This window comes from Mus musculus, chromosome 4, assembly GCF_000001635.26.
Source record: "Mus musculus strain C57BL/6J chromosome 4, GRCm38.p6 C57BL/6J".
NCBI lineage: Eukaryota > Metazoa > Chordata > Mammalia > Rodentia > Muridae > Mus > Mus musculus.
In genome coordinates, this window is record NC_000070.6 from 82,923,054 (window position 1) to 82,939,104 (window position 16,051).

Genomic DNA, 16,051 nt, shown 5'->3' on the forward strand with positions numbered 1-16,051 from the left:
ACACATATTTAAGATGTTGAAGATGGTTAAGATGGTGAGAGGAACGAAAGGTACAACTTGAAGCTATGAAATGCCCATCTATTCCTGTGGTCTCTGACATCGTCTCTAGTTCCAGCCAAGATGCTAATAGGTCAATGAGTCTGTCTGGAAGCATCTTGCTGAAGAAGAAATTACCTCTTAGGCGTCCATTTACTCTTTGTCTTCAGTGTTCAGTGCCAAGGCTCCCCCTGAACCAGCTTTTGCTGGGAAAAGGCAGCCCATTGTACACCTGCATCCACCATATGCTGGAAGTTACATTTGTCTGCATGGTTCTCACATACACAATTACCTAGTATTTACCACCACCGGGTTTACAGAATCCTAGGTGGGAAAAGCATGTCTGATGCAAGGTGTTTGGAAAGACATATCAGGTGAAGGGACAAATGCAGCGCTGGCAGACAGCACAGGGCAAAAGCATGCCTTCTCTCTCTTCTCAGTCAAGTAGCCCATACAATCTCATGTAAGATGGCAGGTTTTATACGCCCCATATCAAACAGTCCCCAAAGCTTCAGGCACTACACTTGATGAAGGCCTGCACCCTTGACTGTCAGGATCATACAACTTTTTATGTAGACTAAAGTCCCATATACGTTCTTTCTACGTGTCAAGGTGAGTGGTAATGTAGCCCTAAGCGCTTTACTCAGATATGTAGAACTCACTGTAAAGGACCAGGGGATTGTTCACAAAACCACACCAGATTAATTCTCTTCTCTCCCATAGACATTCCCTGGAGTTATGGGAAGTGCCAGCTTTTCTACTTCAATGATAAAACACCTCCAAGATGGCACCCGGGACTGCAGCCATACCTGCTCCCCACAATGAGACAGAGACCTATGTCCACTAGAAAGATAAACAGCCAGTCTGGATGTGCGCAGGTTTAGGTCCAAGGGGTTTTAATTGTAACACTCAATATAACTTCTACTAACAGAGATGCCACCTCACCCAGAGGCTCGTCCTGTTAGACTGAGTAGGAGTCTCTTTCAGTCCCCATCAAAGCAAAGAAACTTACTCTACAAGCCCACTTTCTGGAAGGGCTGCTGTTACAATGACTTCGAAAACCACTTCAGCTCTACAAGCTTCAGGTTGTGCTCCATCCCAAGGAAAGGACAGCAAATCCTAACCATGTGAGGACTCCACACTGCAGGTAACTGTCCCAAAGTGCTCTTCTACTCCTGCGTGATGTGGATACATTTCACACTAGGCTTATGTCTATTCCTGTGGTCTCAGACCTCGCCTCTAGTTCCAGCACAAGATGCTAATAGGTCAATGAGTCTGTCTAGAAGCATCTTGCTGAAGAAGGGATCACCTGTTAGGTCTCCATTTGCTGGTGACTGCTTCAGGCATCTCATAGGAGCTGCATATACCTTCCAAGGTGGAATTTAAGACAGAGTCGCTAAGTCAGATATTTCTGTGAAATCAAACTTGAAAGCTAAAGAAAGTGTAGAAGTAGCTGGATTTCAAAACCAGTGGATTTTAAATTAGGAATTTAAACTAGGAATTCCCTGAAAGACTGGAGAACAAAGATGTTGTATACTTGGACTCTCTGGCATATAGTAACTCTCCCCGCCCCTGCAGTCTGTGATCCTTGCCCATTGCAAATTTTCCAAGAAGATCATCAAAGGCGCAACATTAAGTTCTATCTTGACAATTTGCAGTTTAGAGTTGTTACCTCTACACCCACAAAGGCTGAGTCCATGGGATATCCCCTTCTGGTAACTTCCAAGGGCAATAAGCCCACATTCTCACAAACCTCATATGCAGTCTGGGCCCATTCAATATACGACCATCTCAAGTCCAAGCTGTGAATTTTTAAAAAAAAGAGAGAAAGGACATCATTAGGACCCATGAGAATGTCCCTCAGTATGGTCAGATCGATGAGAGCTGAGCACTGAGTTCCATCCAATGGCAGTTTGATTAATCCATGCCAATCACAGAAACCTTTCACAGTTATTTGGAATATTTGTTCATGACAAACTCTCACATTTTCTTCTTTGATAATTATAATGACCTTGTGAGGGAACAAATAAAATGTTCGAAATTCTATTTCATAAATGAAACAAGATTAAAAGAATTTCCAAATCCCACAGTTGTTTGTGATGAGGCAGAGGTTCAAATTTGAGTGTGTGTGGAGGGAAAGAAACCAGCAGGCATGAAGCTCAAGAGTCTATTCATTCTAGGAAGATCTCTGACCCTGGGTTCACTTTAAGGAAAAGTTCTCCCCAGGACCTGCTTAGGAATTAGTGTCTACGTGCTTTGTTCCTAACTCCTGTTCCTCTCTGTGCGTGTGAAAGAGACACAATAGTATGCAGCTCGGGTGCAATCCTGGCCATCCCTCAGCGTCCACAGAAAAGTAGGACCCACTGCTAATGCCGGCATGTGTACAAGTTCAAGTCTCACACAGCCTGCACATAGCACACAGCCTGAGTACAGCATACAGCCTGCACACATCCTTCTGTATGCGTTACTTCATCTATAGATGACAGACAATACCAAATACAGTGTAGCTCCTCTGTAAGGAGCTGATTTACTATATTGCTTAGAGGTTAATAATGACAAGAAAGAGGGTCTGTGCATTCAACATGACATAATTCTGTAATAAATAACTTTGAATTATGATTGGTTATATCTACAAAACTCATGACACAGAGGGCCAACTGTATACAGCTGAGTATGATTCATAAATAGTTCTGATATACCATGAATAAATCTGACATTTGATGGAAATTGCCCTATTTAGTGGTTGTCATCTAAAGAACTTAGAAAGACTAAGGTCAGAAAGGTTCAACAACTAGTTTTCCAGCCTTGTAGGGGTCATAGGTCACTACCACAATATGCGAAGCTCACCAACAAAATAAATCCAGTAGTACTGGTCTGCCTAAGAATAATGGTCTGGGGTGGACTGACACCCCAGCATAGACTTACTACAGGGGCCCATGATAAAGATATGCTTGTTGTACATATACATGTTTATTCAATACTTATTAAACATTAGGTTACTGCATGATGGATATCATAAAAATGACCCAAGATGCATTATTATGTTAAGAAACATTGGTTCATTCATTGGCATTTGATGCAACAGAATCTTTTTTTTTTTCCATTTTTTATTAGGTATTTAGCTCATTTACATTTCCAATGCTATACCAAAAGTCCCCCATACCCACCCACCCCCACTCCCCTACCTGCCCACTCCCCCTTTTTGGCCCTGGCGTTCCCCTGTTCTGGGGCATATAAAGTTTGTGTGTCCAATGGGCCTCTCTTTCCAGTGATGGCCGACTAGGCCATCTTTTGATACATATGCAGCTAGAGTCAAGAGCTCCGGGGTACTGGTTAGTTCATAATGTTGATCCACCTATAGGGTTGCAGATCCCTTTAGCTCCTTGGGTACTTTCTCTAGCTCATCCATTGGGAGCCCTGTGATCCATCCATTAGCTGACTGTGGGCATCCACTTCTGTGTTTGCTAGGCCCCGGCATAGTCTCACAAGAGACAGCTACATCTGGGTCCTTTCGATAAAATCTTGCTAGTGTATGCAATGGTGTCAGCGTTTGGATGCTGATTATGGGGTGGATCCCTGGATAAGGCAGTCTCTACATGGTCCACCCTTTAATCTCAGCTCCAAACTTTGTCTCTGTAACTCCTTCCAAGGGTGATTTGTTCCCACTTCTAAGGAGGGGCATAGTGTCCACACTTCAGTCTTCATTTTTCTTGAGTTTCATGTCTTTAGGAAATTGTAACTTATATCTTGGGTATCCTAGGTTTTGGGCTAATATCCACTTATCAGTGAGTACATATTGTGTGAGTTCCTTTGTGAATGTGTTACCTCACTCAGGATGATGCCCTCCAGGTCCATCCATTTGGCTAGGAATTTCATAAATTCATTCTTTTTAATAGCTGAGTAGTACTCCATTGTGTAGATGTACCACATTTTCTGTATCCATTCCTCTGTTGAGGGGCATCTGGGTTCTTTCCAGCTTCTGGCTATTATAAATAAGGCTGCTATGAACATAGTGGAGCATGTGTCCTTCTTACCAGTTGGGGCATCTTCTGGATATATGCCCAGGAGAGGTATTGCTGGATCCTCCGGTAGTACTATGTCCAATTTTCTGAGGAACCGCCAGACGGATTTCCAGAGTGGTTGTACAAGCCTGCAATCCCACCAACAATGGAGGAGTGTTCCTCTTTCTCCACATCCTCGCCAGCATCTGCTGTCACCTGAATTTTTGATCTTAGACATTCTGACTGGTGTGAGGTGGAATCTTAGGGTTGTTTTGATTTGCATTTCCCTGATGATTAAGGAGATGCAACAGAATCTAAGCCTACCATGAAATAGATCAAGAGATAAAAATGTCTCTATGCTTAAAGCACAACAAAATAGTAGTCAATAAGGTCAATTCAAAAGCCAATAGAAATGACAAATTGCAAAGAATTCCCAGAGGATCCAGGTAAACAAGAAAACAAAAAACGTGATTCAGGGAGAAGACAGCAGAATAAATTGGGGACCTGATATATGTGGCCAGATTTGAGCTAAGTCTCCTAAAAGTCAGGTGAGCTTCAAGGCTGAGTTCTGAAGTTCCACCCGTCGCTTATACTGAGCAGAATAAGCAGAAATCAATGCCACCATACAGACCCATAGCCTTACTGTCTAACACTCAGTGCAGCGTGGCTCTGATCTGGATAAAGAAGGGAACAATCCAGAGGACTGTTCACTCTAAGGCACAGAGTCTCAGTGTTCGCGAGTGTGTATGTGTATTTTCAAGACGAACCTTCTGACTTAGCACGATGCCTGTAGGTTAAGACTCCCCAGACAATGTCCTATATTTATTTTTCCCAAAACTAAATCACTATAAGTAATAATAATCTGTTGAAAAGCCATGAAACTTAACCCAGGCTATAGATTTTCCAGAAAAACTATTTTTAAAAATAAGGCCTCCTATACCCACAGGGTACGTGCAGTGTGCTCTGACTGTGAATCCATTTTTGCAGTAATGTATTTGCAAAGCTCCTTCTATTCTTAAACTCTCTGCAAATACATGGGGTGGGGGAGAGAAGAAATGATATAGCCAACTGCTTTGTAATCCTCCCTGTAAGAATCCACATGACTGTAGGCTTGGTATTAGGTAGACATTCAGATGTAGGGACCTATAAGAACAATCTTCAAGTGCTGGGTATGTAGGCATTGTGTAGATAAGGCTGGATTGATATAGTCACATCTAAGGGACCCTCTTCTTAGTACTGAGTAGAGTGCATTCTGTGGGCGGAGATGATGGTTAATAAGATACCTACCATGTGTTAGACATATCTAGTGAACCTTTTAAGTTGATGGGCAGGAGCCCCCAGGTCAGGGCTTCCCCACCTCACACTGTGGATGTCAGAGTCAAGCATTCTTTGCTGCAGGCTGATAGCTTGGACTCTGAAAGGTCCAGCAGCACCACCCCGGTGGACATAGATTTGTACTTTACCCCAATAACGACCAACAAAACTATGTCCAGACTTTTCAGATGACCCCTGGGAGGAAAGACACCTTCAGCTGAGAGCCACCCGTTTGGAGATGCTCAGCACTGCAGAGGGTCTGCTCTAAGTGAAAGCTAAATTTTGGTCTTCGAGAACCACATTTGGAAACAGAAGGCAATGATGCTGGATTACGCTGAGCCCTCTTGCCATTCAGTAACTTGAAGTAGTCTCACACACACACACACACACACACACACACACACACACACACACACACACACACGGTGTTTGGACACCTCATTTAACATTGCAGATTCTTTGCCAAAGTTTCATTTTCTTTAGTCATCCTTATCCTGGTTTAGGGTTTCCTGCATAGCACAGTATCTGGACTTTCTGATTCTAAGCACGTTCCATGGGAGCAGCCTTTGCTTCTCCATGTATGGCAACTCAACTTGAGGAGTATGGAAGACAAAAAGTACCAAAGGGTACCCAGAAACTACCTGCTCACTCTGCTGTTTGCTGAGCATCGTTAGCATCTTTTCCACACCCTGAAAATAACTCTCACATGCTCTTCATAACCCCAGCTTACTCTGAACCTCTTTAAGCTTATTCTGACCTCGTTAGAGAGAAAGACGATGATAGAAGTGGTCATCAGCAAAACACTCTTTCTTTTTTTTTTTTTTCTGATCTTCTAGTATGTGATTCCTTTCTTTTAAAAAAATATTAATTATTTTATTTATTTATATTCCAAATGCTGTCCCCTTCCTCATTCCCCCTCCATGAATTCTTCACCCCATCCTGCCTCCCCTTTGCTTCTGAGAGAGAGCTCCCCCACCCACCCACACACTCCCACTTCACCCTGCTAGCATCCCTCTTCCCTGGGGCATCAAGTTTCTACAGGATTAAGAGCATCCTCTCCCACTGAGGCCAGACAAGGCAGTCCTCTGCTACATATGTAACGGGGCCACGGATCAGCCCATGTGTGCTCTAAAGCATGGTTTCTTAACTGGGCATGTATGCAATTCTCTGAGGCATATTGTAATTCTTAGCACTAGGCATGTCTGGAGACACTGTTGACTGTCACAAGCAGCACAAGGGTGGTCCAGGCACTTGGTAGGTGGAGCCAGCAAGGGATGCTACCTAGCAACCATGCACAAGTCATTAGCCTATGGCGAAGAGTTATGCTTTCCCACACTCCAAAAGTGTTGTCCACAGTGAGAGAGCTTGTTCTACAATTTAAAAAAATTGTGCTTTTGGTATTTTATTTTGTAGCTACCTGACTCGTGTATACGAACAAATGGAAAGAAGCATTCTGGGTTAGAAGGTCAGGTTTGGATCTGGGACATCAATCTAGGTTAATAACAGTGCTTTACCCTCTCCATACCTCAGTTTCCTTAAAGTACACTAAGGGCAAGTCACACTTCAAAGGAGCTAATGAGCATCCAGGAGTGCCCATTAAGTGTGGCAAGCGTCTTAGTAACGGGTTTCAGAGAAGCTAGAATCGCGATTAGGTCATTACTCCTATAACCAGACGGTCACTTAAAATCCAGCAGCATCTGACTTCAGAAAACTGAAATGCTAAAATATATTTTCCTAAGCATTCCAAGGTTTATCAATTCAGAGACGGAGCTATTAAGCCTGACAACCTCATACTTTGAACACCTGTGCTTCCCAGTTTTCATTTTCTCTTGATAATGGGGAGTGGTTAGCCAAGAGGCAACACAGAGAGTGGAACAAACACGCCCTTTGGAGTCAAGCACACCTTGCAAGCATTCATTAGTGTGGGAATGCGGTCAGTTCTTCCCGCTCTCTGGGCTTCTGCTTTCATTATCTTAAAATGAGGAGAATTACACTCACGTCAAATCATTAACATTAAAATTAGTTAATGTGTACAAAGCACCTGTACACAGTGGGTGCTTAATAAGTGCCATTTTCTCTCCCTTCCTCTGTGCTTTCCGGAGCTCGAGACTGGGGATAAGCGTGTTGACTCTGGGCTGGAGACAATGCTCAGGCATTAGCGAGGAAATGGCTTCAACCTCTCCCCTTACAAGGTGTTTCATAAAAGCAGTTTAAATGTTTAAAAGTTCGCCTGATAGAAATTCCTCTCCTTTTACATTTCTTTCAACTTTTCTCTTCTGAGGCCAAGACTGAGTAACAGAACAGCTGGGGCAGTTGTTCGAGAGGACAAGAATCAGTGATCAGAGAAAGCATTGGATGAGAAGGGCCAAGGGGATAACTTTTATTTTGAAGTTAACTCTCTCTCTCTCTCTCTCTCCCTCTCTCCCTCTCTCTCTCTCTCTCACACACACGCACACACACACATACACACACAGAAGGAAGTCCACATGAACCGTGTACTAAGAACATTACATTGGTGTACATTGGTTCCATTCTCTGGTCTACAGGGATGCTCTCAGTGAGTTCTATGGGCCCTGTGTGCCTTGCTTGGGCTCCGTAGATCGTTTGGACAGTCGAGCTGAGCCAGCGAGCAGAGCAAGCTTGTGAATGAGCAGTGCCAAGGCCAGAGCCAGGAAGAGCTATGCTATGCTCTCTGAGATCTGGATGTCAGGGTTCACATTCGGAGGCCACTCTTCCCCTGGCACAGAGATAGTTACCTCAGTGTTTGGAGTCTAATTTCCTTATTATCTTTGGAGGATTGTGTTTTTAAGCACCTAGCATGCTGCCTAGAATTTAGGCACTTAGCCAAATCTAAATCTTGAGGCAAGCATCCATGGATTTCAGTGTTATAAAATAACTTCTATTTATGGCAGTGTCTTCTGAATGCGTTCTGTGACAAATTGTCACCTGCACTAACATGGAGGGCGGGGGTGGGGGACTCTGGCCTGTTGAGGTGAGGTGAGCTACTTAATGAGCCCTTTCACAGAGTCTCAATAACAAGATCAGCTTGATGGATTTTGATATGATATACTTTTTTTTTAACCTTTAGAAAGATGTTTATTTAGCTCACAATTCAATAGGTTCAAAGCCCTCTAGATATGATATACTTAAACACACTCACCAACTAGCTAGCTGCTGCTAACTTGATTAATCTCACCCAGACCAAACTTTCCTATGTTTGATGAAATAGAGCATCTATCAATCCCTCAGAACTAAGAATGCACAGAAAGCACAAAAAGAAAGCACACTGTTTAGCTTACTGCGAATAACCACATGGATTGTTTGCTTTGTGAATAACCCTAAAATCAATATCTAATTACAGATAGGCTTTCATCTACCAAATGGTTCAGGATACTTCTTCAAACGGTCAATTGAATTAACATAGATACTCAGGGGAATTACTACTAGTAGTAAGGACCCCAAGATGCTTCCATTTGTGGGACCTCATGTATTTATCTAAAGTAACTATAATAGTTCCCTATTGTACATATGAGAAAGCTGTTGTGAGCAATCACTAAGTGCAGGCCTGTTCAACTCCAGATCCAAGGATAATTATCCCCACTATATCCCCCGGGAAGGAGATATGGAGACCACACGAACGTTGACAGTTGCTTTTCACGATTCCACACACACACAAAAACGGGTAAGCCTTAAAGTTCTTCATGGGAAAATATGTCTCTTGTAGCTTGGGTGGCCAATACCTACTGGGAAAGAAAGGCTTAGCTAGCATTAAGGAAGGATGAAGGGGGCAGAGCAGGGTGGCAGGCCACATGGGCTAATAAGGGCCGAGTCCCAGCTACCATACTAACCAGCTGCACGCGTGTGTAAGCCTCCTCCAGCTCTGTGCCTCTGTTTCCTTGCCTGCAAGTTCTAAATTATGACGGTTTTAGTGAATAAATAACATTAAGTAGAGCTAAAAATCATGAAATTCTAAATGCCTATGGTTCATATTGTGTGTGTAAGTAGGCTCTGACTGGTTGTTTTGTGACGACAAAACACTATTTAGAATTTTGTTTGTTTATTTGTTTTAAAGCCTCCCTCTCTTGTCCCCTTAGTGTGCGTGTGCGTGTGTGTGTTCAGAAGACAGCTCTTAAGAGTTGGATACGGGGGCAGGGGGTGTATGTTGGGGATTTAGCTCAGTGATAAAGCATTTGCCTAGCAAGCGCAAGGCTCTGGGTTCAATCCTCAACTCTGGGAAAAAAAAATTTAAATTAAAAAAAAATAAAAAAGAGTTGGATAGGGAAGTAAACTCAGGTGTTCCGGGCTAAACCCGCACCCTGTTTGTTATCAGAAAAATGTGTGTTTAGTTTCAGGAAAGAAAACCAAACCAAAATCCGTGTCTGCTTGGGCACAACTATTCCGCTCAAATACCGAGACAACGCAGAGCAATGTTTACTTCCATGAGCCCCCTCAAAAGGAAGTAACAGACAGGATGCTGGGCCCAAATCTGAGTTATTTTTGAATTATCTGTCCGCGGGCATCTTTCTTCACGGGTTTGAGCCATCTCCAGATGATAGCGTCATCTCCAGCATGAGCCTATGGAAAGAGATCTCTGTACAAGGATGCCTATGCCAATCTCAACCAGTCTCCTCAGAAGCCATAGCGCTGTTAACCACGTGATAATGACTCGACTGTGACTAACAACAAGGCTTGTAAAGGGTTCAAGTGTGGCGAAAGCTAGTATCATTGCTGGGGGTAAATTCTGTCACTCACACCATGCTGGCTGGCTTGCGGAGGGCCAAAGGTTTGTACTCACTCAGGGGCAGAACTGAGCAACACTGCATTTCAGTAGAACCATTTTTAAACGACTATAAGGCTGAGTGAAGTCAATTTGTTAACAGTTTTAGAATGTAGTCAACTATTTTTCTTGAAAATAACGTCTTTTCTTTTCTTTTCTTTTCTTCCTTTCTTTCCTTCTTCTTCTTCTTCTTCTTCCTCTTCCTCTTCCTTCTTCCTTCTTCCTTCTTCCTTCTTCCTTCTTCCTTCTTCCTTCTTCTTCTTCTTCTTCTTCTTCTTCTTCTTCTTCTTCTTCTTCTTCTTCTTCTTCTCTTCTTCTTCTTCTTCTCCTTCTCCTTCTTCTTCTTTTCTCTTAAGGTAAGTTATCGCTATCTAATCTTTAGCCCGTGATCTCCAGGAATCAGTTCCCTTAGGCAGAGGCAGTTTAATGGGTGTTTATAGCTTCAGGATTTTAAGTCCAGATACCTGGTCTTCCTTGTTCGTACCTGATCCCTAACACCCAGTGCTGTGCGCCTGGCATATGGTAACCACGGGACCAACATCGTCTGTGGGGTTATTTAATAAACCAGGCTGAGGGACTGCACTTGAACAGGCAAAAGAAGCCGCATCAGAACGCATTTCTGAGACAGGATGTCTGGGTTTGCTAGCAATGGCTGTAGCACTCTCTGGTGGCGAGTGGTGAAACTACACTACAGAATGAGGACACGGAAAATCCAGCCCTGAGAACATTTTCTCAGTTTCTCTTCCCGTTCACAATTCGACATAGAGGGAGCATAGTAGGGCTGTGCTCGTTTATGCTATTATTTATGTCTTGGATATGGTGAACACAAAATTTAGAACGAATTAAATGTTCTCTGAGGCGTCTGGGAAAGGCAGTAAATAACGAAAACGAATGCAGCAGGAGAAATGGACGGATGGACCTCATTGTGACCATCTGTCAGCCAGTAAATTATTCAAGGTCTATATCCAGAAGCATCTGGGAAGGAGGCACAGTCACTGAAATTATCCTGCTCTGTTAATCTTGTTAATATCACAGATTTGTTCTTGTTATGGCCACTATCCTACATCATATATATTTGTGTTTATAAATATCACTTAATATCCCCTCTACTCTATTTTTGTTTATACTATCTTCTTCTTGCCTATAAGGCTTGTTAACTTACAGAGGCAAGTGTTTTCTTTCTTTCTTTTTTGTAAGAAAGAATATATTTGGCTGCTTCTTTCTACTTCATCCCACCCCCACCTCCGTCCCCACCCACCATGGCTCAGAAGCCAGTCGTGACTAACACAGTCCTAGAGTGACCTCTGGCTGCAATACGAACACACACAGGCTTTGAGCTCAGTCCTGAAAGGCCTCCAACAGTCACTTCCCAGGGTGTGAAAGGCGATGCATTTACAACCGTGATAAAAAGGGTGCTGTTTGCTGAGCCTTTTAGTGCCTTTATAATCTGGGAACTACTGGTTTCTCCATCATCTAGAAATGATACAACAGAAATCCCCTCTCCAAAATAAATTGCATGAGCCTATGAAATAGTCCATCAATTTACCCTATTAATTGTAAAGGTTTACCCTGTAAACATTTACCCTATAAACAGTGAAAGACCTGGTATGGAAAAGATTATTTCACGTTCTTAATCGGATAAACGTGACATGCAGAGCCAGTGAATAATGGAAAGTTACCTCTGGGGAGTGGCAGTGTTCCCTGTGGGGTCCATGGCCTGAAATTCCAGGATATCGGAAGTCACTTGCAAAGAAGGGTTTATGATGTAAAGGATGGTCTTATGGCTTAAGTCCTTCTGGCTAAATCGCTCGTGGATGAATTCACCTACAAGCAAGAAATAGATGGATCTCTCATGGATAATCAAATCAAACATCACTTGAGAATTAAAAAACCACACAGCTGTTTTGTTTCAAACAGATTTAAGGAATAGAGTGCCGGGCTGGGGGTTCTATTCAGGCGGTAGTACTTGCCTAGCATGCATAGAACACACCCAAAACCCTGTATGGAGGCATACACCTGGAACGCTAACACTTGAAATAAAGAGAAAGGATGATCCAAAGTTAAAGGCTGTGTTCTACTACATATCAAATTTGAGGCCAGCCGCTACCTGAGACCTTGTTTTAAAGAGAGAGAAAAAAAAGCCAAAGTCCATTTAAAGAAAATTAGCATTGTTGCACCCATGCTCAGATACAAATAAGATTGACTCAAATTCCTCTTTAAGTTTGCTTTGCTTTGGAGATACTTGCCTTATAATCCTAAACTAAAGAGAAAGGGAATGGGGAGTTAATAAAACCTGTCGCCTCTGCCATCCTGTTTAATGAGTTGTTGTGATCATTGCCTTCCTGAAGCAGAGCTAATATAAAATTTAGCAAAGCTATTAGGGGAAAAACCATATTTTTAAAAAAGCAGATGATATAATTGGGGATTCATACTAGGAGAAAGAAATTAATCTCAAATATCAATCTCACCCTGGCACTGTGTTCTGAATAAAACACAACATGAAAATAAAACAAAATAACAAGTCAGTGAAGAGTTCAGCTACTGTGTGTCAGGAGCTGTTTCTCCTTATGAAGATGAATTTAGAAGATTCAGCTTCAAACCCCTATTAGCAACAACATTGATTTATAAACTGAGTCTATCAGCAAGCCCTAGGGAGCACTCACCAAACGGGCCTACCTACACTTACCTGAGTTCCTCTTTAGCTCTGCCAGCAACTAGTAGTTTAAAATGAGGACTTACAAGGACTGAGATGGAAAGTACACCCGCCCCCCCAAAAAAGATGGAAAGTACCTGTTGTTGTGTTCTCCAGACGTCCGTACAATGGGCCTCGTAAAATCTTAAAGATGATCTGGTCATCCTCTGTGTCAGGGTCTGATGCCTTCAGCACACGGGAAGTGATGTAAATCCCATAGCAGCCATTTTTCAAGAGCCCCACTTGAGTAGGGGAGTGCAAGTGTGTGATACGGGGCGCTGCCTTGTCCAGCTGATCCACCTGAATCACCAACGTAGCGTTACACAAGGACTTCTCTCCCTATGCTACACAGGGCTTTCCTGGCTCAACAATAGTGAACTCCTCAACCCAGAGATCGCTTGGAGTCCTTATCTGTTGATTTCTGCCGAAGCCTGTCTTGTTCACCCTATCCTAACAAATACAGAGACAAGGGCCAAGGTTTCCTTTCCATCACAAACCTCCACCCAGCTTTATGATGTCCCCTGTCTGAATTTCCTTACAATATTAGCTTTATGAAGGGACATACCACACCTTCCCACCCAATGCCCATTCTTGCACACAGCACTATGCATGAACCATGACAGAAGCACAAGGAAAACACTAAAAATGACCCCAAAATTACATGGCAAATTTAACGTCAGCACCACGGAAAGATTTGCTGTGTTTAATGAACTACATAAACAGAATCCTAGGTTTTTACAAATGCCAAAGACCTTTCCCACATGCCTTTGCCCAAATGCCAAAGTGTTGAGAAGAAAAGCTGAAATAGTTCACTATAAAAATTATGCAAGTGATTATCTTTAGCCTGTATATTGTTCCACTAAGGCTGAAGACCACCAGACTCAATAAGTGGACTAGATACTTAAGGGTGGTGGATTGGGTAAGGCTGTGTCAGAGATGATATCCCTGGGGCAAGCTGGCTAGCCAGATTAGCTGAACTAGCTAGCTCCGTGTTCAACAAGGGAGCCCTTGCCATTGGAAAATAGAGTAATCAAGGAAGACACTCAAAGTCACCCTCTAGCCACCAGATGGACATACATACACACATGAGCACACAAACATGCTCTCACATTTGTAAATAAGCATGCACACACACCCTACACGCATATGCATGCAAAAAAAAGCGTGTTTATGTTTTCTGGATTTGTTGTAGATGACTATAAAAGCATTTTAACGAATTCGGATCTGAAAATTGTATGCTGAGACTTTCAGCACTTCAAGGCTGGTGGAATTCGGGCTGTGAATTTCGTGATGATCTCCTGGGAAGAGCAGCTCCCGTAGTCACGGTGGCATGAAAGAGGAAACATGAAACATACTAAGCCATATTAGGATCCTCCCAAACCCAGGTGGCTGAAGGTGGGGTTGTGGCTTTTATTTTGTTGTTATGTTTATAAACCCAAAAGTTACAAAAGCAATAAAGATTTGTTGTGGTCAATGTTTTTAAAAATGTCTTGCTACACAAGCGCTGGGCACTTTGGTTCCCCTGTTGTGCCTCTGGCCATACTGGTTTGTTCATATATATTAAACATTTTGCATCATCAAAAGCAGGTCTTTGACTTGGTAGACCAGAAGGCTTTGAAACATTACAGGGGAAGACATTTTATTTTTAAGGAAGGCTCTGCGTATTTTACGATAACTTAAGGTATATTTAGTAAGACTCTTCCCAGACATGTCAGTCCCCATAGAGAGTAATGGCAGGTCCTTTTGTCTACATACACTCCTTGTCCCCTTCACAGGAGGACTATAGATTGTGACAGTCTTGAGCATGTGTGGTTTCCCACAGAATGAAGGTCATGTGTGCCTCCTGCTATTAGTCAGCCACACCATATCTATCTGTCTGTCTATCTATCTATCTATCTATCTATCTATCTATCTATCTATCTATCCATCCATCCATCCATCTGTCTATCTGTTATTTTTAATTCTTCCATCCAGCAGCTTTTCCCTTGGTTACTCATAGTTACTCTTAGAACCACACAGAACCTGTTGATCCATGCTTGAGTTACTTATCTGGGTCAGTGTATCATTTGGTGGCAGTCAGTAAGTACTGTATTGTCTTCACAAAACAACTCTTGGAAGCCAGACACTGGGCATGTTTTCTCTTCTCCATTGCTGGCAGGGCCAGCTGCTTCATAAAACCCTCCTTGTCCTCTCTGCTCTGAGGGACCAAGGGTCAAGGAAATTTGAAGACAAAAACCACATGCTTTCCCCGTAAGTGTTTAACACAAGTTTTTTTTGTTTGTTTGTTTGCACAAGGGACATCTTACATTTGTGATGAAAAATAAGCTTTACCAAACCCAACAGAGAGCTGCCACAACTTCAGACAGGGAACAAACTCTTAGACTAGCTTTACAGTTAGAGGAACGCTCTGGTGGAGAGATCTGTTTTAGTTCTAGCACATTCTCCCTATTCCCCCATTTCCATCTCTGGAATACAGAAAGCAGTTGTGTCTGCATATAGAATTTGTAACTCTTCAAAACTTTCAGGAAACAAATCCAGAAAAACATTTTTCAGTAGACACCATAGTGCCTGTGTATTGATGACATCAACACCATCTCCCCAAGTATCTACAGTCTTCATAGTGCCAAAGACTCATCCACACCCAGAGACCCTGAAGGTTAATTCTGTGACAAGTCTTCTAGGCCATAGGCCTGGATTGACTGGGTAATGTAGACTGAGTGAGAATTATCCACTGCCAGTCCAAAGAGAGAAGACCGAGATTCCCCCAAAGAAGTAAGAGCTTTGTCTCTCTACCCTTTTTAGATCCAAGGCCACCATATCACCTTGACTGCCAGTTTTAGTCTACTGGCCTGCTTGCACAATACATCTTGAGCATAAGGCAATTCCTAAATCAACTTGTGCCTGTGTGCCTCTCTGTCATTCAGACACACACTTTGTCCCTCACATCCTATTGATCTGTATTGTGTATCTACACAGATATATGGATACTGTACACAGAGGCTAAAAAACAAGGAGAAAATAGTATCCCACTAGTCAGAGGGTACCCTGAAGTAGAGACAAAATCCCATCTTTGTTGCTGTTGGTTGAAGTGTGTGGAGCAGTGTGAACCCCATCCAAGAAGAGTACGTGTAAGAGTTTTGAGAGCCAGAACATACTTGATGTGTTTTGACTAAAAGACGAAAAACACTCTGCCCTCCAAGAATTGTTGAGAGTCTACAAATGTGGCCGTAT

General features: G+C 42.7%; 1 protein-coding gene and 1 long non-coding RNA gene across 11 annotated transcripts in view; one reads left to right on the forward strand and one right to left on the reverse strand.

The window, feature by feature from the left end:
• Positions 1 to 16,051, reverse strand: part of Frem1 (Fras1 related extracellular matrix protein 1) — a 154,587-nt gene that overhangs the window by 25,134 nt on the left and 113,402 nt on the right. For all 10 annotated transcript variants that reach the window (XR_390326.4, NR_154662.1, XM_006538013.4 and 7 more), the window contains 3 exons: positions 12,919 to 13,120; positions 11,808 to 11,952; positions 1,709 to 1,838 (listed from right to left, as the gene is read on the reverse strand). Coding sequence is in view for 8 of the 10 variants with exons in the window: in XM_006538013.4 (XP_006538076.1) it covers positions 1,709 to 1,838; positions 11,808 to 11,952; positions 12,919 to 13,120 (477 nt within the window). In the remaining 2 variants the exon portion in view is untranslated. The remainder of the gene's footprint in view (positions 1 to 1,708; positions 1,839 to 11,807; positions 11,953 to 12,918; positions 13,121 to 16,051) is intronic.
• On the forward strand, positions 628 to 14,216 carry Gm33260. Its single transcript, XR_390683.3, has 3 exons — positions 628 to 1,183; positions 8,931 to 9,033; positions 14,013 to 14,216. It is a non-coding gene; the product is annotated as a predicted gene, 33260 (long non-coding RNA).